The 23,762-nt window shown below is 41.9% G+C and overlaps 1 protein-coding gene across 1 annotated transcript in view; it reads right to left on the reverse strand.

The window, feature by feature from the left end:
- Positions 1-3,730: 3,730 nt before the first annotated feature.
- LOC134211720 (cell adhesion molecule Dscam2-like) overlaps positions 3,731-23,762 on the reverse strand; it is a 164,322-nt gene continuing 144,290 nt past the window's right edge. The window contains 1 exon segment of the mRNA XM_062688883.1: positions 3,731-3,990. Within this exon segment, the coding sequence (XP_062544867.1) occupies positions 3,788-3,990 (203 nt within the window). The 3' untranslated portion in view covers positions 3,731-3,787.

The raw sequence follows: 23,762 nt of genomic DNA on the forward strand, positions 1-23,762 counted from the left end.
GAAAAGTTTTTGAGAAAACCAGCAAACTTCATGACCGCAGTACTGGCAACGACAACCGTAGCTGGCAATGGCGATTACGTCACTGCCGTTAGATTCAACCATCTGCAGAGTCATCTGTTGAGCATTTCTTGTTCAGAAATGTTAATGCGTCTGAAGTTGACGTTTCCGACATCTGTTGTTCGTTTTCCTAAAACCCCGCTTCGTAAGCACCAGAGTGTATGTAATGAAATATTGGCAGTGGCTGATTTTCTACCCGCCGCATCCACATCCAGGCGCTATCGTATATGCGCATATAGCCAGCAAGAGTTAACCCCCAGAAATTTGTATGGCGAAAGACATCTAACGCGGGTTTTCTCAAAATGAGGAACTTTTCATGAAAAACTATTTGGTACCGGTTATGAAGAATGGTGTCCGCTACTACGCCTACCAAATATTTTATCGATGAAGCTGCTTAATTTTGAGAAATCGAGCCTTAGATGCCTTTCGCCGTACTGATTTCAGAAAGTTAACTCCTAGTGTGCCGCTGTAAGCACGGTCAAAGCGGGCGATTCATTAAGAGTGGCGACATGTGCCGCATTTGACAGGTCTCCTGCTCGTTTGGAACACGATTTTGTATGGGAATGACAGATGAATTTTGTTCCAATGAATTATTGGCAGTGGCTGATTTTCTACTCGCCGCAGCCACATCCAGGCGCTATAGTATATGCGCAAAATAGCCAGCAAGAGTTAACCGCCAGAAATTTGTATGGCGAAAGACATCTAACGCTGGTTTTCTCAAAATTGGGAACTTTTAATGAAAAACTATTTGGTACCGGTTATGAGGGGATGGTGTCCGCTACTACGCCTACCAAATATTTTTTCGATTAAAGTGCTTAATTTTGAGAAATCGAACCTTAGATGCCTTTCGCCATACTGATTTCAGAAAGTTAACTCCTAGTGTGCCGCTGTAAGCACGCTCAAAGCAGTCGATTCATTCTGACAGTGTCGCCACTCTTAATGAATGAATCGACTGCTGCTTAACGGCACACTAGGAGTTAACTTCCTGAAATCAGTATGGCGAAAGGCATCTAAGGTTCGATTCCTCAAAATTAAGCACTTTAATCGAAAAATATTTGGTAGGTAACGACACCATCCTCATTACCGATACCAATAGTTTTTCATGAAAAGTTCAATTTTCAGAAAACCAGCGTTAGATGTCTTCGCCATACATTTTGTGCATATTATAGCGCCTGGCGATAGAAAATCAGCCACTGCCAATAATTCATTATTGGCAGTGGCTGATTTTCTACCCGCCGCTGTCACATCCAGGCGCTATAGTATATGCGCAAAATAGCCAGCAAGAGTTAACCGCCAGAAATTTGTATGGCGAAAGTCATCTAACGCGGGTTTTCTCAAAATAAGAAACTTTTCATGAAAAACTATTTGGTACCGATTATGTAGGAAGGTGTCCGCTACCATGCCTACCAAATATTTTTTTGATGAAAGTGCTTAATTTTGAGAAATCGAACCTTAGATGCCTTTCGCCATACTGATTTCAGAAAGTTAACTCCTAGTGTGCCGCTGTAAGCACGCTCAAAGCAGGCGATTCATTACATACACTCTGGTAAGCACCACTTTTTTTGCGAATCAGCCGCTAGAAACCGCCAGAAATTTGTATGGCGAAAGTCATCTAACGCGGGTTTTCTCAAAATAAGAAACTTTTCATGAAAAACTATTTGGTACCGAGATATTAACCATTAGATGCCTTTCGCCATACTGATTTCCAAAAGTTAACTCTTAGTGTACCGCTGTAAGCACGCTCAAAGCAGGCGATTCATTAAGCACTTTCATCCAAAAAATATTTGGTAGGCATGGTAGCGGACGCCTTCCTACATAATCGGTACCAAATAGTTTTTCATGAAAAGTTTCTTATTTTGAGAAAACCCGCGTTAGATGACTTTCGCCATACAAATTTCTGGCGGTTAACTCTTGCTGGCTATTTTCTAGTCATCTAACGCGGGTTTTCTCAAAATAAGAAACATGAATATTGGTACCGATTATGAAGGCGTTCACATGCCTACCAAATATTTTTTGGATGAAAGTGCTTAATTTTGAGAAATCGAACCTTAGATGCCTTTCGCCATACTGATTTCAGAAAGTTAACTCCTAGTGTGCCGCTGTAAGCACGCTCAAAGCAGTCGATTCATTTTGAGAAAACCCGCGTGGCTGATTTTCTACCAACCGCTTCCACATCCAGGCGCTATCGTATATGCGCAAAATAGCCAGCATGAGTAATCCACCAGAAACTTGTATGGCGAAAAACATCTAACGCGGGTTTTCTCAAAATTAGGAACTTTTCATGAAAAACTATTTGGTGCCGGTTACGAAGGATGGTGTCCGCTACTACGCCTACCAAATATTTTTTTGATGAAAGTGCTCAATGAATCGCCTACTTTAAGCGTGATTACAGCGGCACACTAGGAGATAACTTTCTTAAATCAGTATGGCGAAAGGCATCTAAGGCTCGATTTCTCAAAATTAAGTACTTTGATCGAAAAAATATTTGGTAGGCATAGTAGCGGACACCATCCTTCATAACCGGTACCAAATAGTTTTTCATAAAAAGTTTCTAATTTTGAGAAAACCCGCGTTAGATGTCTTTCGCCATACAAATTTCTGGCGGTTAACTCTTGTGCTACGTTTTATGGTTTATGCTTAATGAATCGCCTGCTTTAAGCGTGCTTACAGCGGCACACTAGGAGTTAACTTTCTGAAATCAGTATGGCGAAAGGCATCTAAGGTTCGATTTCTCAAAATTAAGCACATTAATCGAAAAAATATTTGGTAGGCTTAGTAGTGGACACCATCCTTCATAACCGGTACCAAATAGTTTTTCATTAAAAGTTCCTAATTTTGAGAAAACCCGCGTTAGATGTCTTTCGCCATACAAATTTCTGGCGGTTAACTCATGCTGGCTATTTGCGCATATACGATAGCGCCTGGATGTGGAAGCGGCGAGTAGAAAATCAGCTACTGCCAATAATTCATTTTAAGAAATCGAACCTTAGATGCCTTTCGCCATACTGATTTCAGAAAGTTAACTCCTAGTGTGCCGCTGTAAGCACGCTCAAAGCAGGCGATTTATTCATTTGTTCGGACTCCAACATCTTGATAATGAATTATTGGCAGTGGCTGATTTTCTACTCGCCGCCGTCACATCCAGGCGCTATAGTATATGCGCAAAACAGCCAGCAAGAGTTAACCGCCAGAAATTTGTATGGCGAAAGTCATCTAACGCGGGTTTTCTCAAAATAAGAAACTTTTCATGAAAAACTATTTGGTACCCATTATGCAGGAAGGTGTCCGCTACCATGCCTACCAAATATTTTTTTAAATAAAGTGCTTATTTTTGAGAAATCGAGCCTTAGATGCTATTCGCCATATTGATTTCAGAAAGTCACCTTCTAGTGTGCCGCCGCAAGGACGCTCAAATAAGGCGATTCATAGATTAATGAAAAAGCAAAATCTGCTACTACGAAATGAGTAGATAGCACCACCGTAGATCAATTCCTTCAAAACCTCTCGCATGTTAACCTACATATACAGTAGCGGCATTGTTTTGATGCGGTGAGTGCAAAATGAGTTACTTAAAATAATCCATTGGTAATGGTTCACTCCTTCGCAAAATGAAAAAAAAAAGTTTTATCATCAGATTCGTAGTTTATTTACATTAGCATTCAAACGTCAAGTAGTCGTTTCTTTCCAAAAAGTTGTAATTTAATTTTTTGTTTGAAATCTCTATTTATTCTCATAAATTGTTTTGGAAACGTGGTGATTTTTCTGGCATTCTGAATGTAGGCGCTCTAGAAAATTCATTGACAGGGCTATTGCTATCTGACTCCGAAATATTACTCGGTGCTGGGGTTTTGCTTCCGCTTCTAAAGTTGTATTTGTCATCGTATCTAGAATGTTTATACCCAGAACTGCTTGGCATATTTATTGAAGAGTCTCCTGTTGAAGAAAATTATATAAAAATCATAGTATTAATGGCAACAATTTTCATCAATCAAAATATTTACGATGTTTTCCTTACGCATGTGGCAAAACAATAAACCAGTAATCAAGAAGTTTATAAAGTTTTCAAACATCACTAGAGAAAGATCTATTTAGGAAGTACCCCTTATTCGTGTTCTCTATTTTTACCGACGGATGTGTTGTAATTTGGGAAGATCCATTAATTATGTAACGTAAAAAATAGGTATTTTCAATACCATCCTCCCCCTATGTCACACTTTTTGTATAAAGCATATGAAATTTGTGTACGTCACACTTCACTGAACACCCCCACTGTCCCCACTAAGCGTTACATAATTTGTGAACATTCCTTTCAGTAAAAAACGGGTTGAGCTCTGGTCTGGGGACATCTCCCATTTCCGGATGCGGCAACTTAATGGCGGGTAGTGCGCATAATGGCATAGCTGGCAGTTACGACATCCGGAAATAGGAGAATATTTGGTTGCCACTAAAGCGCTCACTTCGGGTTTCAACTAGAACTACAATATTTCAACCAAAAGACTGGATGTTTTTGTATGCGGTCATAAACTCTCACCAACCGACATGGAGGCTCTTACTTTTTTGCCTTTCTCGTACAACAAAGTTGTACCGAAAGGCTATCATTTCACTCTGAAAACGAACTTTTTACCATTCGACTCAGTTTGATGAATCGAGGTGATGTCTGTGTGTGTGTATGTTTGTGTGTCTGTATGGTCACTGTTTCAACCTCAAAAACTCACACGATTTTCATGTACTTAGACTTAACTGATTATATTTCAACAAGTTGCATTTCGCAGAGCCACTCTTCTTATTACATGCTATTTAATTTGATCAAGATTCATCAATGCGTTCGCAGCTGACAAGGAAAATGGTTTAGGCAGTTTTCAATGAATCGACTGCTTTGAGCGTGCTTACAGCGGCACACTAGGAGTTAACTTTCTGAAATCAGTATGGCGAAAGGCATCTAAGGTTCGATTTCTCAAAATTAAGCACTTTAATCGAAAAAATATTTGGTAGGCGTAGTAGCAGACACCATCCCTCATAACCGGTACCAAATAGTTTTTCATGAAAAGTTCCTAATTTTGAGAAAACCAGCGTTAGATGTATTTCGCCATACAAATTTCTTGCGGTTAACTCTTGCTGGCTATTTTGTGCATATACTATAGCGCCTGGATGTGGCTGCGGCGGATAGAAAATCAGCCACTGCCAATAATTCATTTTTCCCCATATAATCGGGACTACGCAGGGGGGTAATATGCGGTGCATCGCGCCTCCTCTGCATGTAGTATGAAGCAAATGTAAATAAACAATCCCACATTTTTTTCGTTAGTCAGCAGTAGTGTAGGTTAACCAATATCCTACAAGATTCCAGTTCGAAAAATGTTACACTTGCCAAGCGGGGTGGCCCAGGGTGGCCCGCCTTTCCCAAGCGGCGAGGCCCGGATAATACATCTTAGGTAGGCTTGTTTTGTTCGTGGATGACAGGCTTACTTCCCCCCTGGGACTACGAGCATTGAGCAGCTACCATGCTATAATATAAATTACGTTCGCTCGATGGGTAAGAATCCTCGCTACGGCAATATCGATAACGCTAACGCAACCAGCAAAGCTTTTCAAAGCTTGCAATGTGGAACGTGTTGAACACGAAAACTACGACGAACAACGCACGCGCTTTTAAGTTTAGAGCCGACTTGATGATGATTATTGCCATTATACTTTATCGGAGCATTCGCACCAACACAGTTGTAAGTTTCATCGTTAGAAACAGAAATCGCACTCGATAACGACGCGATAACTGCTGGTTCGTACGCTCGTTCATAGGCTCTCTGCGAGCGTGTACGCATACGCACATTTTACTCAGTTTTTTCTCAGTTATTTGCAACCACGAGCAGCTGTCACGGCAAAATCAAATGCGATTGTTTGCAACCACGAACCGTGCGATCGTGTTGGTGAGAAATGTAGGCAAGACCCTAAAATACACTGGATGATTGCGTTTGTTTTGTGTCATAGATTGGAAGGGGAAAGAGGGGTTCCATTGATGCTTCAACATGCTGTTTGGTTTGGGTGATGTGTGGTATGATGGGTGGTGTGGAGTTTTTTTTCCAAGTTCGTTTATTTGGTAGGCTTAGGCGTGTATAACACTTTACGGAGCCATGGTTCTTTGTGATATATACCATGAATATCATTTTAGTTTTCAGTTAGTAAGAGAGGTTAGTTTACAATGTTTAAGGATAGACGGGACTAAGGATTTGGGATCAGTGAATTCAATCCTCTCATCCGGGAATTTGGCGTCAGGGGCGATGTGGCGTATCATCGTGCTCGAGGAATGGTTCGACTGGGAGCATCTTCCGGATGGCAAGAGCTATGGTGCTCTATGGACAGAAAGCAGAGACTAAACACAAAAAACTTTGAAGAAAGAAAAAAACAAACTATTAGATTTTGATATCAGAAGCACAAAGAAAACTATAAATGGCCTGGATATAGACCACATCACGATCTCCCAAAACACCTCGAACTTCCCTGAAGGGTTGTTTACCTCGGGCCACTAGGGTATCCAATAATTGTTTTCTGGAGGCGTCATTTTCCGAGCAGGACCAAACTACGTGATCGATGTCATCATAACCGGCTCCGCACCTACATAAGTTGCTATCGACAAGGTTTATTCTGTACAGATGTGCGTTTAGTGAATAGTGATTAGACATAAGTCTCGACATCACGCGAATGAAGCCTCGACTTAAGTCCTCACCTCTGAACCACGCTCGCACAGAAACTTTTAGAACTATAGAAAATAGCCACCGTCCAAGTTCGTTGTGTGTCCAATTTCTTTGCCAACTTTGAAGAGTACTCTGACGGACTAATGGGAAAAACTCGTTGCTCGAGAATTGTCTATCATAAACCTCACCTTCCAGTGCGCCCACCTTTGCCAGCGAGTCTGCCTTCTCATTGCCGTAGATTGAGCAGTGAGAAGGGACCCAAGCAAAGGTAATCTTGAATGATCTTTCGACCAAAACACGCATCTGCTCTCTTATGTTTGTAAGATGCGTGCTTAACAGGTTTCATCGACCGGAGTGCCTCGATAGAACTAAGGCTATCCGAGAAGATGAAATAATGGTCTACGGGCTGATTCGAAATTATCCCCAAAGCGAAGTTAATTGCTGCCAGCTCAGCAACATAAACCGAACACGGTTCCTGAAGTTTTTGGAAGGTGGTTGAAGTTACATTGAAAACACCGAAGCCAGTGGATTCGTTGATGCGAGAACCATCAGTGAAATATCTGTTGTTGCAATGAATTATTGGCAGTGGCTGATTTTCTACCCGCCGCTGCCACATCCAGGCGCTATAGTATATGCGTAAAATAGCCAGCATGAGTTAACCGCCAGAAATGTGTATGGCGAAAGGCATCTAAGGTGGGATTTCTCAAAAGCAGGAACTTTTCATGAAAAAATATTTGGTACCGGTTATGTAGGAAGGTGTCCGCTACTACGCCTACCAAATATTTTTTCGATGAAGGTGCTTAATTTTGAGAAATCGAACCTTAGATGCCTTTCGCCATACTGATTTCAGAAAGTTAACTCCTAGTGTGCCGCTGTAAGCACGCTCAAAGCAGGCGATTCATTGACATGTTCATATTTTTCAGAAAAAATAGAGGGAATAGATATGATATGTATGATATGTGATGATATGTAGTTGAGATAAACTCTCAGGAATCTTGAACGATAGTTCAAGCATATTATCGAAGTTATCTAGAACAAGTGTGTTACTTGTTCCACATTTGATGAGTATTCTAAGTGAGAGCTCCCAGTAACGGTGCTTTAAAGGAGTGACTCCAGCAAGCACCTCCAGGCTCATGTTATGCGTTGAATGCATGCAACCAAGGGCAATACGCAAACAACGATACTGAATTCGTTCCAATTTGATCAGGTGGCAATCAGCTGCAATCAGAGGAAGCAGAAGGAGCCATACTCTAAAACAGAGAGAATAGTCGTTTTATAGAGTTTGATGAGGTCTTCCGGGTGAGCACCCCACCATGTTCCGGAGATAGAACGTAGAAAATGGATCCTTTTCCGGCATTTTTGTATCAAATACTCAATGTGGAGTTTCTAGGTACATTTGGAATCAAACACGACCCCAAGGTATTTAGAAGATAAAGATTGGTTGATGTCATTATTCAACAGCTTGAGTTTCAGTTGGGCAGGATACCGCTTCTTACTAAACACAACCAACTGAGTTTTTGCGATGAAAACTCGATCCCTAAATGTCTGGCCCAAACAGTTAGATTATCTAAGGTACTTTGCAATGGTCCTTGCAAGACAGCTGCATATGGACCTCTTAGAGAGACCACGGCATCATCTGCAAGTTGTCTGAGCGTGCATTGTCCTTCCAAACAAATGTCAATATCTTTAACATCGAAATTATGAAGCAAGGGACTTAAACATGATCCTCGGGGAAGGCCCATGTAACTATTTCTGGAAGTTGTCAGAGTGCCGAGTGTGAAGTTCATTTGTTTTTCTGACAACAAATTGTACAAGAAATTATTTAAAAATACAGGTACAGTCGGGATTCGCTGGTTGGGATCTTAATACTTGGGTCACTTTTTAGTTGGGCCTGCGCTGGTTGGGCCATGGCCCAACTAAAAAGCAACCGTACGTCAAAATTCAATGTAAACACGGAAAACGGGTTTGGGCGTCATTGGACATCATTTGTGATGCTCAAGTCGAAATACACTTGTTCAAATGACTGTCAGTTGGCCCAACTAAAAAACCGAATTCGTTAGTTGGGCCGAGGTCGTGGCCCAACCAGCGAATCGCGACTGTAGTCCATTACTGTGCAGATTGGCTGACAGTACTTCAATGGAAACTGAATCAAAAGCGCCCTTAATATCCAAGAATACTGAAGCCAATTGCTCCTTGTGCGCAAAGGCCAGTTGTATATCTGGAGAAAGCAACGCTAGACAATCGTTTGTTTCTTTACCTTTACGAAATCCAAACTGAGTATTTGACAGTAATGCATTTTGCTCGACCCAATGGTCGATTCTTGAGAGGATCATTTTCTCCAATAATTTTCTTATGCACGATAGCATGGCGATCGGTCGGTATGAATGAATTATTGGCAGTGGCTGATTTTCTACCCGCCGCAGCCACATCCAGGCGCTATAGTATATGCGCAAAATAGCCAGCAAGAGTTAACCGCCAGAAATTTGTATGGCGAAAGACATCTAACGCTGGTTTTCTCAAAATTAGGAACTTTTCATGAAAAACTACTTGGTACCGGTTATGAGGGATGGTGTCCGCTACTATGCCTACCAAATATTTTTTCGATAAAAGTGCTTAATTTTGAGAAATCGAACCTTAGATGCCTTTCGTCATACTGATTTCAGAAAGTTAACTCCTAGTGTGCCGCTTTAAGCACGCTCAAAGCAGTCGATTCATTGTGATTAGACGCTGGTTTCCCATGCTTTTGAAAAAGAAGAAATAGAAAATAGGCGCTCTATAATCGTCATACGTTTCGCCCCATCCAATACCATGTGCGCTCATATCTTCCAATATCAACACTGGGGATGATAAAAGGGAGACTGCGCTCCAAAGATGTCGATGATTAAGAGAGGCATTTGGAGGAATGTACACTGAAGCTATGCAAAGATCTTTATTCTTCACATTTACTTGACATGCGACGATTTCTAAGCCGGGAACAGTCGGAATGGGAATTCTGTAGAAGGAGTAGCATTTTTTGATCTCTAAAAGAACGCCACCATACTGATCATTCCGATTTTGGCGAATAATATTAAAATCGTGGAAGTTGATTTCGTCTTCGGAAGAAAGCCATGTTTCACAGAGTGCAAATATGTCGCAATCGGAATAAGGTACCAGTCAAAACGATTAATGCAAGAGATGGCGTTTTTTCAGTGGTAGTAAAATCGAAATTTCATCACTATAAAACTACTAAACAGTGCAAACTAAGTGTAGGAGATAATCTTTTCACCTCATACTTCATTCCTTATCACTAGTTTCTTCTAAAACACTTACATTTTCCATAAATTTGAGAAATAGCTGATTTTTCCATACATTTCATCGATTTCCAACTACCATTCTTCCATGAGCTCATGGTGAAAATTGTGAAAATCTCAAAACATAGAGTAGCGGCACAGAGAAACAGACGTCTCACTTAGAACAAAATGCAATCAAAATCATCGTCACGAAAACTTTGTCGCCCAATGCTAAAATCCCGGTGAATGGCCAAGTGGCTACCAGATGGCGGTAGTGTGCGAACGTCAAACACAAGCAAAATCGATGAAAGCGCCATCGGTGGCCGATTGACCACCTACAAAAAGTTAAATAAACCGTTAAAAAGGTGTACGATGGAACATATGTTGAGTGAGACGTCTGTTTCACTGTGGTAGCGGTTTTAACAAAACAGATAGAAGCGCCGGCATCGCCACTCAGTGACGAGTACCGTAAACATGGTGCACGGAAGGTTGTTGTCTACACTTTTTACGACTGCTGCACCCTGGAAGTATATTACAGTATCCCCCCGCTTATCCGGACCTCGTTAGTCCGACGACTCGTTAGTCCGGATCTCACTAATTCGGAATTTTCCGGATTAAAAAGTATCAACACCCATTTAAACACATTATGCTGTCAGTTTTCAAATTTGTGCTGTGATTTTGTTTTGGTTCGTTTGTATGGATTTGACAGTCGGATTAACGAGAGAAACCCCGATAGTCCGGCCATACATTTGTCGGATCAGCGGGGTATACTGTACATCGAAGTAAACAGTCGGTCCCTTATTGCGAATCAAAAACTTGAACACGTCTAATTTACTTTCAAGACTATGACAGTTCCACTGCAGCACAGTGATTGTATCTTGTGTAATAGCCGTATTATCCATCGAAAGATAAAATTCCTGCAAGAAGGGGCCATGAAACAGTCAATGAATTTTTGGCAGTGGCTGATTTTCTACCCGCCGCTTCCACATCCAGGCGCTATCGTATATGCGTAAATAGCCAAGAAGAGTTAACCCCCAGAAATTTGTATGGCGAAATACATCTAACGCGGGTTTTCTCAAAATGAGGAACTTTCCATGAAAAACTATTTGGTACCGGTTATGAAGAATGGTGTCCGCTACTACGCCTACCAAATATTTTATCGATGAAGCTGCTTAATTTTGAGAAATCGAACCTTAGATGCCTTTCGCCATACTGATTTCAGAAAGTGTGCCGCTGTAAGCACGCTCAAAGCAGGCGATTCATTGCTTCAGATAACTTTCCACTGTTGATATAAAGAGGTCAATGATTGGCCTCAATGAATTCGGAATATTGAATAAATTCAAAAAAACGGTCCACAAGGTCCTTAAAGGAGATCAATCCTCGCTTGGCCGGAGTACTTTTTTGGGAAGAACGAATTGTAGTTTTTCTTTCATTGATTCTCCTAGCCGGATATTTCTTGGAAACATCGGTTTTGGGCAATGGCGGCAATGTCTTGCTGCAAGATGGATCCAAAGGAGCAGTGAAGACAGGTTGCTTCGGGATTTTAAATAATCCCCCATTGCCTTCAGATTTGGGCAAGCTTTTATGGATGACTTTTGATTTCCTACGGCGCAATCCCGGGGAAGACGGTTTCGTGCCTCTTTTCGGGCACGTGTACCTCCGTAGAATCATCCATATCAGCTGCGTCAGAGTCCAATTCGTCAATGCATATGGAATCATAATAATCACTTACTTGAACGGTAGCCGAAATAGCAGCCTTTGCAGTGGTATCGGCGAATGTGTCTTGCGCTTTAACCATTTCCGCATAAGTCTGCTTGGAGCGCTGTACCAACGAGCGCTTCACTTTTTGGGTGCGCTTTCTGTACACCGGGCAATCTTGCAAACCATGGGCAGGAGCCATACCGCAATAAGCACATTTTGTGGCTTGTTGCTGGCAGGATTCCTCCAGATGTCTTTCGAAACATTTACCACAACGTGGTTTGTTGTCCTAAAACTCGGCAGTGTGACCAAGTTGTTTGCAATTGGTACAATTAAATACCCTTGGTACAAAAAGACGCACCGGAAACAACATATTCTCTAAATCGACATATTTTGGGAGCATCGAACCGGCAAACGTAACCCGAAGCGAGCCTGACTTAGAATATACTTTTTTGCCATCTACCATGGTTGCTGAATGCAATTCCTTGCAATCCAGAATATCCACGGTAGACTCCATTGCGTTCTTTAAGCGGCCTTTTCTCGCAAGTACATCCTTGCAAGTCAGGCTCGCTGCGTTGAACACACCTTCGATTTCGACCTCCCGCGAGGGGACATAAACTAAATGTTCTACATTGTAGGCCTTGTCTTTAACAATTTCGTTCGCCACCTGATATGTAGGTGCAGTGATTCGTAGCTTGTTGCTGTTGATCTGATTAAAATCAAGCTTCGTAAAATGACGCGTCAAATCTCGCTTAATGCCGAGAAAGTCTAGACTTTTCACTTTCTGCCGAAAGTAAACAACCCAAGGCCCAGGCGAAGCCGCATGGTACAATCGTGTGCGGACATCTTTTGGAGGACTATCGCCACCCATAGTCTCTGCCTCCATTCTCACCTCGCAAGGTGGAAGGACAATTAATTCTTATGCTAACTTAGAACTAATAGCAAACTAGAAAAAAATATAAAAAAAAACTAATTTAATTTATTATAATGAATTATTGGCAGTGGCTGATTTTCTACTCGCCGCTGCCACATCCAGGCGCTATAGTATATGCGCAAATTAGCCAGCAAGAGTTAACCGCCAGAAATTTGTATGGTGAAAGACATCTAACGCGGGTTTTCTCGAAAATAGAAACTTTTCATGAAAAACTATTTGGTACCGGTTATGTAGGAAGGTGTCTGCTACTACGCCTACCAAATATTTTTTCGATGAAGTTGCTTAATTTTGAGAAATCGAACCTTAGATGCCTTTCGCCATACTGATTTCAGAAAGTTAACTCCTAGTGTGCCGCTGTAAGCACGCTCAAAGCAGGCGATTCATTAATCTCACTCTGTAACAGAGAGATGGGAGAATAATAAAACAATTACTTACTTACTTACTTATGGATCCTGTACACCTCCGGTGGTGCAAAGGGCCGACTTGAAAGATCTCCATCCTGAGCGTTGCCCGGCTATCGCTTTAACCTGTTGCCAGGTTAGGTTTCGGTCGACTTCTTTTATTTCTTTATTGAGGCTTCGCCGCAATGAGCCTCTGGGTCTGCCTCTGCTGCGATGTCCCGCTGTGTTCCAGTCTAATGCTTGTTTACAGATTTTGTTTCCGCCCCTACGTAGAATGTGGCCGACCCAGCCCCACTTCCGATCCCGAATTTCTGTTGCTATCGGCCTCTGGTGATAACGACGATGGAGCTCGTTGTTTGAGATCCAATGAATCGCCTGCTTTGAGCGTGCTTACAGCGGCACACTAGGAGGTAACTTTCTGAAATCAGTAGAGTAGAGTGGGGCAAGAGTGCGCGTGGGGTAAGAGTACGTTTTCGATTTTTTGAAGTAATAAAAAAAGATAAACTAGCAGCACTGCATCAGTTTGACAGGTATTTTGGCCAACTATTATCATGTGTAATTGTAAACGATTTGAATAAACAACAAGGGAGATATGGAGTTAGATAACTTTTTGGTCATTTTGCTAAAAATAATTGGATTTCCGCAACTAGTATTTCATTCCCATATATACGTTCAATCATGTGAACATTATACCATTTCGATAACCTATTGTATAGAGTACTTTATGGTACAGAACACCAATCCGGTTGGTTTTCCAAGAAGTCAAAATCATTACTTGAATAATTTTTGGGACTGTGGGGTAAAAGTACGCAGGAACCGGTGGGGCAAGAGTACGCATATGAATCTTCAAGTTATGATGTCAAACCCGTATCTCCGGGCGAAATAAGACTTCTTCCAAAGCGTAAAGATCCACAACTAAGAGAAAAGGGACAGAATTTGAAATTATCACAAGTTTTTAGATAAGTTGAAGTAATTCGGTGTTAGAAAGGACTTAGCGAACAAAGCACTGAAGCGAAATAATGAAATTGTATTAGGACTTGTTGTAAACCTAAACATAGTACGAAAACACAATTTCATCTAAATGATAATTTCATTTAATCAAAAGAAACATTTATAAATTATGCAACGTTTAGCTGGGAGGGGTTGCGAGATGTGTGACGATCCATATAATTTTTAGAGGATTCATACAAATAGTGTAAGATGAGGGGGGGGGGGTGATTAAATAGCCAAATTTTACGTTACGTGATTGGTGGACTTTCTTTAAGGAAAATGCCTTTGTATACGCCACGCGAAACCTGATATATATTTTTACCTCTGTAGTTTTTTGTATATATAAAAAGCAATGGTTTTTCGTATGAAAGTGCGCATTTTTAGGACCCCCTCTCCCTTTAAGAGTTACGTAATCTTTAAACATTTCCTAATATATGTTCATTAAACATCAATTAAATGTTATTAACTCTTATTTGTGTTAATATATACTTAAAGCACATGATTGGATAAATGCGTACTCTTACCCCACCCGATGCGCACTTTTACCCCACCGGTGGGGTAAGAGTGCGTTTTTCACTTGTCTTGCAATAAGGGTTCTACTAAAACGAATCTCAATAATTTCAATATTTTTTCCACTGGGTTACATAAAGGAAGAGTATATGAATCATTGAAACTGATTTGATATGCAGAAGCTTGCTTCATAAGGGCCACATGATCGATTGAAAACTAAGTGCGTACTCTTGCCCCACTCTACTCTATGGCAAAAGGCATCTAAGGTTCGATTTCTTAAAATTAAGCACCTTCATCGAAAAAATATTTGGTAGGCGTAGTAGCGGACACCTTCCTACATAACCGGTACCAAATAGTTTTTCATGAAAAGTTCCTAATTTTGAGAAAACCCGCGTTAGATGTCTTTCGCCATACAAATTTCTGGCGGTTAACTCATGCTGGCAATTTGCGCATATACGATAGCGCCTGGATGTGGAAGCGGCGAGTAGAAAATCAGCCACTGCCAATAATTCATTGTGAGGCCACCAGGCCCGAATTATATACCGCAGGCATCTGTTAATGAACACCTGCAGCCGTTGAGTGTTCTCCACTGATACACACCATGTTTCGCTAGCGTATAGCAGCACAGATTTCACGTTAGAGTTGAAAATTCGTATTTTGGTGCGTTCACTTATCTGCCTGTTTTTCCAGATATTTCTTAAACTCGCAAAGGCAGCCCTTGCTTTCTTGATCCGTGCGCCTATGTCGATCTTGGAACCGCCGTCTGACGCCATTTGGCTACCAAGATATTGGAAGCTTTCAACATTATCCACTGGTTGCCCGGCTACTGTGAAACTGGAAGGAGTCATCGTGTTTACATCCAACGATTTGGTTTTGTTGACGTTGATGACTAAACCTGCCGAGGAGGAGCGCTCGGCAAGGTCGTTGAGCTTACTCTGCATATCAGAGCGCCGTTGCGCGAGGAGTGCAACGTCATCAGCCAATTCGAAGTCGTTTAGGTGCTCCATGGTTATAGGCTGCCATAACAGCCCGCGGTTTGGTTCACGGTCAATCGCATCTACCAGAATCTCATCGATTACGATGAGGAACAGTAACAGTGATAGAATACATCCTTGCCTCACACCAGCTACGACCCGGATAGGGTCGGACAGGACCCCATTGTGCAGCACTCTACACGAAAAGGCCTCGTACTTGATAAGTACATCAAAACCACTTGGTTTAATATTTCAAGCGCGCTGAACGAGGTGAAGAAATACAAAAGATTTGCATCCCCCAGGACACTAAAATCATAAAAATTTCAATTTTTTCAAAAATTCCCCTTGTCACTTAGGACATCCAATTATTGCACTACGGCAAAATCTAATCGACTAGGTATTCTGAACGTTCATTATGCTACACACAGAACTGAAACACCTCAGTACTGTGCTTCAATGAGGCCGATGATTTTCTCAGGAACCCCCTTGCGTCTGAGGGCGCCCCACATATTCTCGTGATTGAGACGGTCGAAAGCTTTTTCGTAGTCAATGAATACCAAGTAAAGGGACTCTTGGAATTCGTTGACCTGCTCCAGAATTATGCGGAGCGTGACAATATGGTCTACACAGGATCTTCCGGCACGGAATCCGGCCTGCTGCCGACGGAGAGTCGCATCGATCTTCTCCTGAATCCGGGCTAGGATAATTTTGCACAGAACTTTGAGAACGGTACACAGCAACATAATGCCTCGCCAGTTATCGCATACAGTCAGGTCACCCTTTTTGGGCACCTTCACTAAGATACCTTGCATCCAGTCGACCGGGAAAGTTACGGTGTCCCAGATATTACGAAATAAACGATGCAGTAGCTGTGCGGATGTCATGGGGTCAGCTTGGAGCATCTCGGCTGATATGCGGTCGACCCCTGGAGCTTTATTCGATTTCATGCTTTGGATTGCTGTTTGAATCTCTAGCAGTGATGGAGCTTCGGTATTGACGCGTGTTATACGTCGGATCCTAGGCAGATCATGCCGAGGTGGTGATGGCCTGGCTGGCACTTGAAAAAGTTGTTCGAAGTGCTCGAACCAGCGTTTCAGCTGGTCAGTTGGGTCGGTCAATAACTGATCATTCGCGTCTTTCACAGGCATCGTTGCATTCATCTTCGCCCCGGTTAAGCGTCGTGAGATATCGTAGAGGAGGCGAATTCCCCCGGTTGCGGCGGCTCTCTCTCCTTCGTCGGTCAGAGAGTCTGCCCACACTCGCTTGTCCCGTCGACATGAGCGTTTTACTTCCTTCTCAAGAGCCGCGTATCGTTGACGGGCTAAGACTTTGGCTCCTCTGGTTTTCGGTCGCTCTATCGCGGCTTTGGCTTCTCTTCGCTCCTCTATCTTCCTCCAGGTCTCATCGGTGATCCATTGTTTTCTCTGGGTGCGCAGTTCGCCCAGATTATTCTCGCTGGTGGCGATGAAGGCATTCTTGATGGCGGTCCATTGGTCTTCCACGCTGCCACTTTCCGGAATATCTGCAGCACGCGTCTCCAGTTCTTCAACGAAGGACCGTTTCACCGTGGCATCTTCCAGTCGGCGTGTGTTGAATCGTCGTCCAACTCTTTCCTCCTGCCGACGAATCGGCGCACTGCGCAGGCGTATTTCGCCGATGAGGAGGTGATGATCAGACGCGATATCGGCACTACGTTTATTCCGTACATCAAGAAGGCTCCGTTTCCATTTTCGGCTGATGCAGATGTGGTCGATTTGATTTTCTGTAAAGCCGTCACGGGAGACCCACGTGAACCGGTCGATGAGGGAAGAGCGATCCCCCGATCACCATGTCGTTATTACCACAAAATTCTTCTTTTCGCTCATTTCGCCGAGACCATGGCGTCCCATAATGCGCTTATGGTTCGAGTTGTCGGATCCGATCTTCGCATTGAAGTCGCCCGAACAGATCTTGATATCACCCTTCGGAATTCTATCTACGACGGCATTGAGTTGACTGTAGAAGTTCTCTTTGTCTTGCAGATCGGCAGCATCGGTTGGCGCATAACATTGGATTATAGTAAGGTTTCGGACCCGTGTTCTAAATCAAGCAACGATTATCCTTTCACTTATAGGTTCCCACTTCATAAGCACAGAGTGTGCCTGAGCGCTTAGTAGGAAGCCAACTCCGCGATGCTGGGGAGCGTGTTCACCTCGTAAACCAGAGTATAGCAGAACTTGTCCCGACGGCGTTCTGTGTTCTCCAAAGTTTGGCCAACGGACTTCACTCAGACCCAGGATCTCAAGCTTCATGCGGCGTGCCTCATTGGCAAGTTGTGCCAATTTACCCTGCTGGGCTAGGGTTAAAACGTTCCATGTTCCTATTCGTGTCCGTTGTTTCGCGCTAAGAGTCGTCCCCGTAAAATCAGTCCGTATTCTTTCATTATCGGATTCTCGAACAAATTGATGTTTCGGGAACAGTAGGTTGTTGGCCCAAGGTTCCCTATCCACCGGGATGGGGCTGCCATCTTAGGTATAGCTTCCGGGGAATAGCATTTCATACTCAGCCGCTGGATGCCAGAACAGACGCTGTTGGAGCCGCACCTCCTTGGTGAACAGACGCTCGGTCAGTTGGGTCAAATTTGTTAAAAGTCCCACCCAACACCAGGACTAGGCTAGTGCGCTTTGAGCAGCACACGGTCGCTTTGATAGGGCCTGCTTGGGGACACATGCAGCATTTTATAGAAGTTCAATAGAGCCCACTGTCGAACCCCACCACATCCTAGGCAGACCCCACAGGACGCACCCTCACACTTTAGCTGATGTCAGAAGGACAACAGTGCCCAGGCTGCACTACCAGCTAAGTACGCAACCCTTAGCTGGCGGTCAATTGTCATCGGAAGACCCGTGGAAGCGTGAGTATTGGAACTTGTGAGGACCAGAGCTATGTTAGGCGCCCCTTCCCGGATGTCAACTCACCATTTCGCAGCCCATAAAACAATGCCTTCCACTTATCTGCGCTGCTGCTGTAGGTAGCAGCAGAAACAATAGCCTGCTTCACTGGCGTCGCCAGAAGCAGCTACTTCGCTCGCCGACAGTGATCGCCTTGGATCCGTAGGTAGGCACCACACAATAGACTCGCACTACCGAACAAAACCCGCGATGAGACACAGCACACACGACTGGTTCGTTCGTATTGACGTATTCGTATTGACAAATATTTGTCAAGTAGATTCGGACATCTGACATCAGACTGATTAGAAATCAGGCTGACTTGACAAATATTTGTCATCATGAAAACAGTGTACTGAGGGCTTCAGCACCGCCACTACAGTGATGTGTTGTGCGTAGTTCGATTGTCTTTCTTGCCTGCTATATTACATCGCTTAGAGTGAAATCAGTAGTGATTCAGTTTCATTCTAAATTTTCGACCACTATTCTAGTTTGAATCTGGAGCAAAATAGAACAAACTCGCTGGTTTCCCCAGCAGTGTTCCATTCATGTTTTTCAAATTTTCAATTTAATGAAATCATTATGTTTCTGCCAAGAAAGGCGCCGTAACTGCAAAGTGGATTAATCCGTAAATAAAATGACACAATCATACACCAGAGTCTATTATATAGAGTTACGCAAAGAGGATCTTCTTACACTTATTCTGAATGATGCTCTTGTTATTCTGTTTCCAACTTTCACTTTTGTTCAACCCTTCAAGTGACTTCACGGAAGCGTTCTCTTCTAAAGCTTTTTTATTCGATAACCTAGTCACCCACAGAGTGCAAACACGTGAGTTTCTTGTTGCTACTTTATTGGGGAAAATATTGATGTTTTTTGAAGCTGTTTCTAGATCAAATCTAATACATTTTAATACATGCGTTTCAATTCGCCATAATAATCATTAGGCGATAACAATACTTCCGCCTCACAAACAAGCATTTGTTTACTTTGCTCGATAGGTAGACGGTTTGACAGTTCAATAGGTAGATTTGGCTTCACTCTTTGCGCAACTCTATATATAATAGACTCTGTCATACACCAGAACTGCAGTTGGTGTATGGTTTTCAACCCGACGCTGCCAGCATCTAGGCGCTATGGTATATGTATGTGCAAATAAATAACCAGCATGAGTTAACCGCCAGAAATTTGTATGACGACAGGCATCTAACGCGGATTTTCCCAAAATTAGAAACTTTTTATGAAAAACTATTTGGTACCAGTTATGTAGGAAGGTGTCCGCTACTACGACTACCAAATATTTTTTCGATATTATCGACACCTTTAAAAGGTGCTTAAGTTTGATAAATCGAACCTTAGGTGCCTTTCGCCATACTGAGTTCAGAAAGTTAACTCCTTATGTGCCATTGTAAGCACGCTCAAAGTAGGCGATTCATTTTAGACGCATTTTGTATGAGGTACAGTTTTTTGACGTTTCGATTGGAGACTCATTTTCTTCAATATGTATTTTGCCTAAATGAATCGCCTGCTTTGAGCGTGCTTACAGCGGCACACTAAGAGTTAACTTTGATAAATCAGTATGGGGACAGGCATATAATGTTTAATATTTCGAAAATTAGCACTATAAACGTAAAAATATTTGGTAGGCGTAGTAGCGGACACCTTCCTACATAACTGGTACCAAATAGTTTTTCGTGAAAAGCTCCTACTGTTGAGAAAACCCGCGTTAGATGTCTTTCGCCATACAAATTTCTGGCGGTTAACTCTTGCTGGCTATTTTGCGCATATACTATAGCGCCTGGATGTTATAGCGGCGAGTAGAAAATCAGCCACTGCCAATAATGAATCGCCTGCTTTGAGCGTGCTTACAGCGGCACACTAGGAGTTAACTTTCTGAAATCAGTATGGCGAAAGGCGTCTAAGGTTCGATTTCTCAAAAATAAGCACCTTAATCGAAAAAATATTTGGTAGGCGTAGTAGCGGACACCATCCTTCATAACCGGTACCAAATAGTTTTTCATGAAATGTTCCTAATTTTGAGAAAAACCGCGTTAGATGTCTTTCGCCATACAAATTTCTGGTGGTTAACTTATGCTGGCTATTTTGCGCATATACTATAGCGCCTGGATGTGACAGCGGCGGGTAGAAAATCAGCCACTGCCAATAATTCATTCATTTGAAATGTTTGCTTCAATGAATCGCCTACTTTAAGCGTGCTTACAGCAGCACAATCGAACAATGGGAAACTCTACGTACTACACTCTGAGAAAAATGTATACTAAATAGATTTAAAGTTACGCTAATGGGCTATTCGCCGATTAAGAGCACACTATACTGGCGATAGTATAACTTTGATATATGGGGAGATAGTATAACTTCAGCTGGAAAATTAGATGGATTCTGCACCGAAAAATTGATTTGTTTTGCTAAATTAAAATGTGGAAAAACAATATTTTTAGTAAAAAAAACTTTATTTAGCACATATCTTGATACATATAGTTTAATTATAGATATAATGATGATGTCACTTTCATAAATTATGCACGTCAACAGCTTTCTGGTTTGTGCAAATATCTTTGAATTCGTCAATACTTGCTGCGGCGCGTCATCATAGCAAATTGTGTTTATTTCTATGGAAAATCGTGCCATGTCACTTACGTTTCTGGTTTTCGGAGGCGGCCTTTTTATCTTCCGGCGATACCTATGAAGAACAATTTGAAGCAATGTTGAGCGAAATAAGCATGTTATTTTTACCATATTTGATCCAGAACTTACCTTTTCATTATTTCACTATCGCCGCGCATCGATGTTTCTAAATATAATCCTTTTTTAAATGCGGAAAATATCTTTAACTTCCGTGAGCAGTTAGCCGTTTTAATGAAAAGAAAGCAGACTGTCAATACCGGGATATGCTAAGCAAAATACCTTCGCGAAAATCAGCGTTGGTATAATTTCTATGCTATGGTAGTATTTATTCTAAACTAAGCTATGAATAAATTTCATTAATAATAAAATATATTAGATTTTATACTATCTATGATTTTTTATATTTCTGAGTGTATACTATTGTCAAACGTAGTGAGGAGAATTGGGAGTGCCAGATACCTGTTTTTTGCATTTAGTTTGTTGCCTTTTTGCAAAAGATATTTTAGTTACTAGATAAAGATTGTCGTTGTCGTCGCTGTCCGGAACATTTTTAGCTGGTGAGGATAGGGGAGCTAAATGTCAAAAAAAGAAAATCCATACGATTTGACAGCTTGGTACCCAACATGTTCCGGACAGCAGAACAAAGGGAACCGAAGCGACAATCTTTATCTAGTAAATAAAATATCTTTTCTTTTTGCCTTTCTCGTATACAAAGTATACGTAAAGGCTATAGGATCACTCCAAAACCGAACTTTTGATAGAAGGCTCGGAGACCCATAGTGTTATATACCAATCGACTCAGCTCGACGAATTGAGGTGATGTCTGTATGTGTGTGTGTGTACAAAAATGTGAGACACACTTTTTGGTACTTAGCATTATTCGATTTGCTCGCAACAAGTTGCAGTCGACGCGGATTGCGGTCTAGTTGTTTCCTATTGAAAATTGGCCCGATCGGTCATTGCGTTCCAAAGTTATTGAAAAAACATTGTTTTTTTGCCAAGGGTCCCCCCTTGGGAAAAAAAAAATTCAAAAACGAAAAAAAAATTTTTTTCAAAGATTGCAGCAATGCATTCAAATAACCGCAAATGCATATGAATTGATGGAAAAAGTAAAATCTATCCTCCTAAAGTGCTCTTTTGACCTCTCTTATGTGTTTTTCTTATTTTTTTAATGCGCGAGAAAGGCACCACCAACGCTAGGTGGATTGATCTGGTTTTTTTTTTATTGAAATTTACATTCTTCAAGAAAACGTCTGGCTTCAAGGATAGGTTGAATGATGTTAATCATCTCAAGGCACTTTTTTTCAATAGGTATATTTGAAGGGATTTTATCTGGTCCTGAAGTGCAGGAAAATTTAAGTCTAACTTGTTCCGGAGTTATATGTATTCAACTTTAAAGCTCTCAAAGTTGAATACATCATACACGCAAAACTGAAAGTATGCTCTTTTATGCAACATATTTATTCCTTTTTGTGTGTAGTCCCATTCTCCCACGAAAGTACTTTAAAGTCATAATTGAATACTTTATAGTCAAAAGAGCATACTTCAAAGTCTTTTGTGTGTAAACTTTTTTTTAGCAGTGTTGGGAATATTCTGCATGGCTGCTTTGAGCTTTGACCTGATTGTCAGATGCGTCCGAGAAAACGCTTCTGAATCTGTCAGCTAAGAGATTGCACATTTATTCAAAAAAACATCTGTTTCGTCCAGGGTGGGACGACCCTACGTTGTGTGATTTTAATGGTGATTCTCCGGGCGACGAATGAAGAAATACTGGTTTGAACTGGACGGTTGATTTATTGCCTCCGAGAGGCAGCGTGCCTACTCGGAGGTTACTATTGCGAACACTGTACATTACATGACATTGAGAGTCGCCTTTTATAGGCGACTCTAAGTACGGATGTTATATAAACATTTATTAGGGACGTGTGCACAACATTCAAATTTAAATTCTTAGGTGCCTGCCAGAGTAGACGCGTCTACGCGACGCCGCGCGAAAATTGCACGCAAAGGAATAACAGTCCATAATAAGGAGCTGTCAAATCGTATGGAAGCTTCGCTTCGCTTCGCACTTCGCGTCTACTCTGGCCGCACCCTTATAGGACTAAACAGCGCGCCAAACGCTACGCATATAACGCGACCACTTGGCGCGAGAACGGAGAACAAAAAATTACACAAATGAAAGGCAGCACACACGCTGCTTTGCTTTGATCCAGCAGCAGCTACGAGTGTAACGTGTAACGAGAACACATCATTTACACACTTTTCAATAAAAGTTTGTATTAACCTCCATGTCTGTTTTCTGTGATTAAACCCCTCAGTTGAGCAAAAAGAAATTACAGTAGGTACTTTTTTTTAACGTGGAGGTGATGGGAAATTACTTCAACCCCATTTACTCAAATTTGCATTCTCGCACGATTGAACATTCAGGATCTGTCTCAATTGGATAATTAAACTGAAATTAAACTTAAAAGTGACATTTCAATAATTATCAAATAACCCTGCTCGCAGAGCAAGATTACTTTTGACAGATATCGAATCATTTTCCATCGATGTCCTATTGGAATTGCTGGGTAGCACCAACCATTCTTATGACTGGGTTATTTGCTAATTTTCGAACTGTCACTTTTAAGTTTAATTCTCCAAATGAGACAGAGCCTCAATAGA

This window comes from Armigeres subalbatus, chromosome 2, assembly GCF_024139115.2.
Source record: "Armigeres subalbatus isolate Guangzhou_Male chromosome 2, GZ_Asu_2, whole genome shotgun sequence".
Lineage (NCBI taxonomy): Eukaryota > Metazoa > Arthropoda > Insecta > Diptera > Culicidae > Armigeres > Armigeres subalbatus.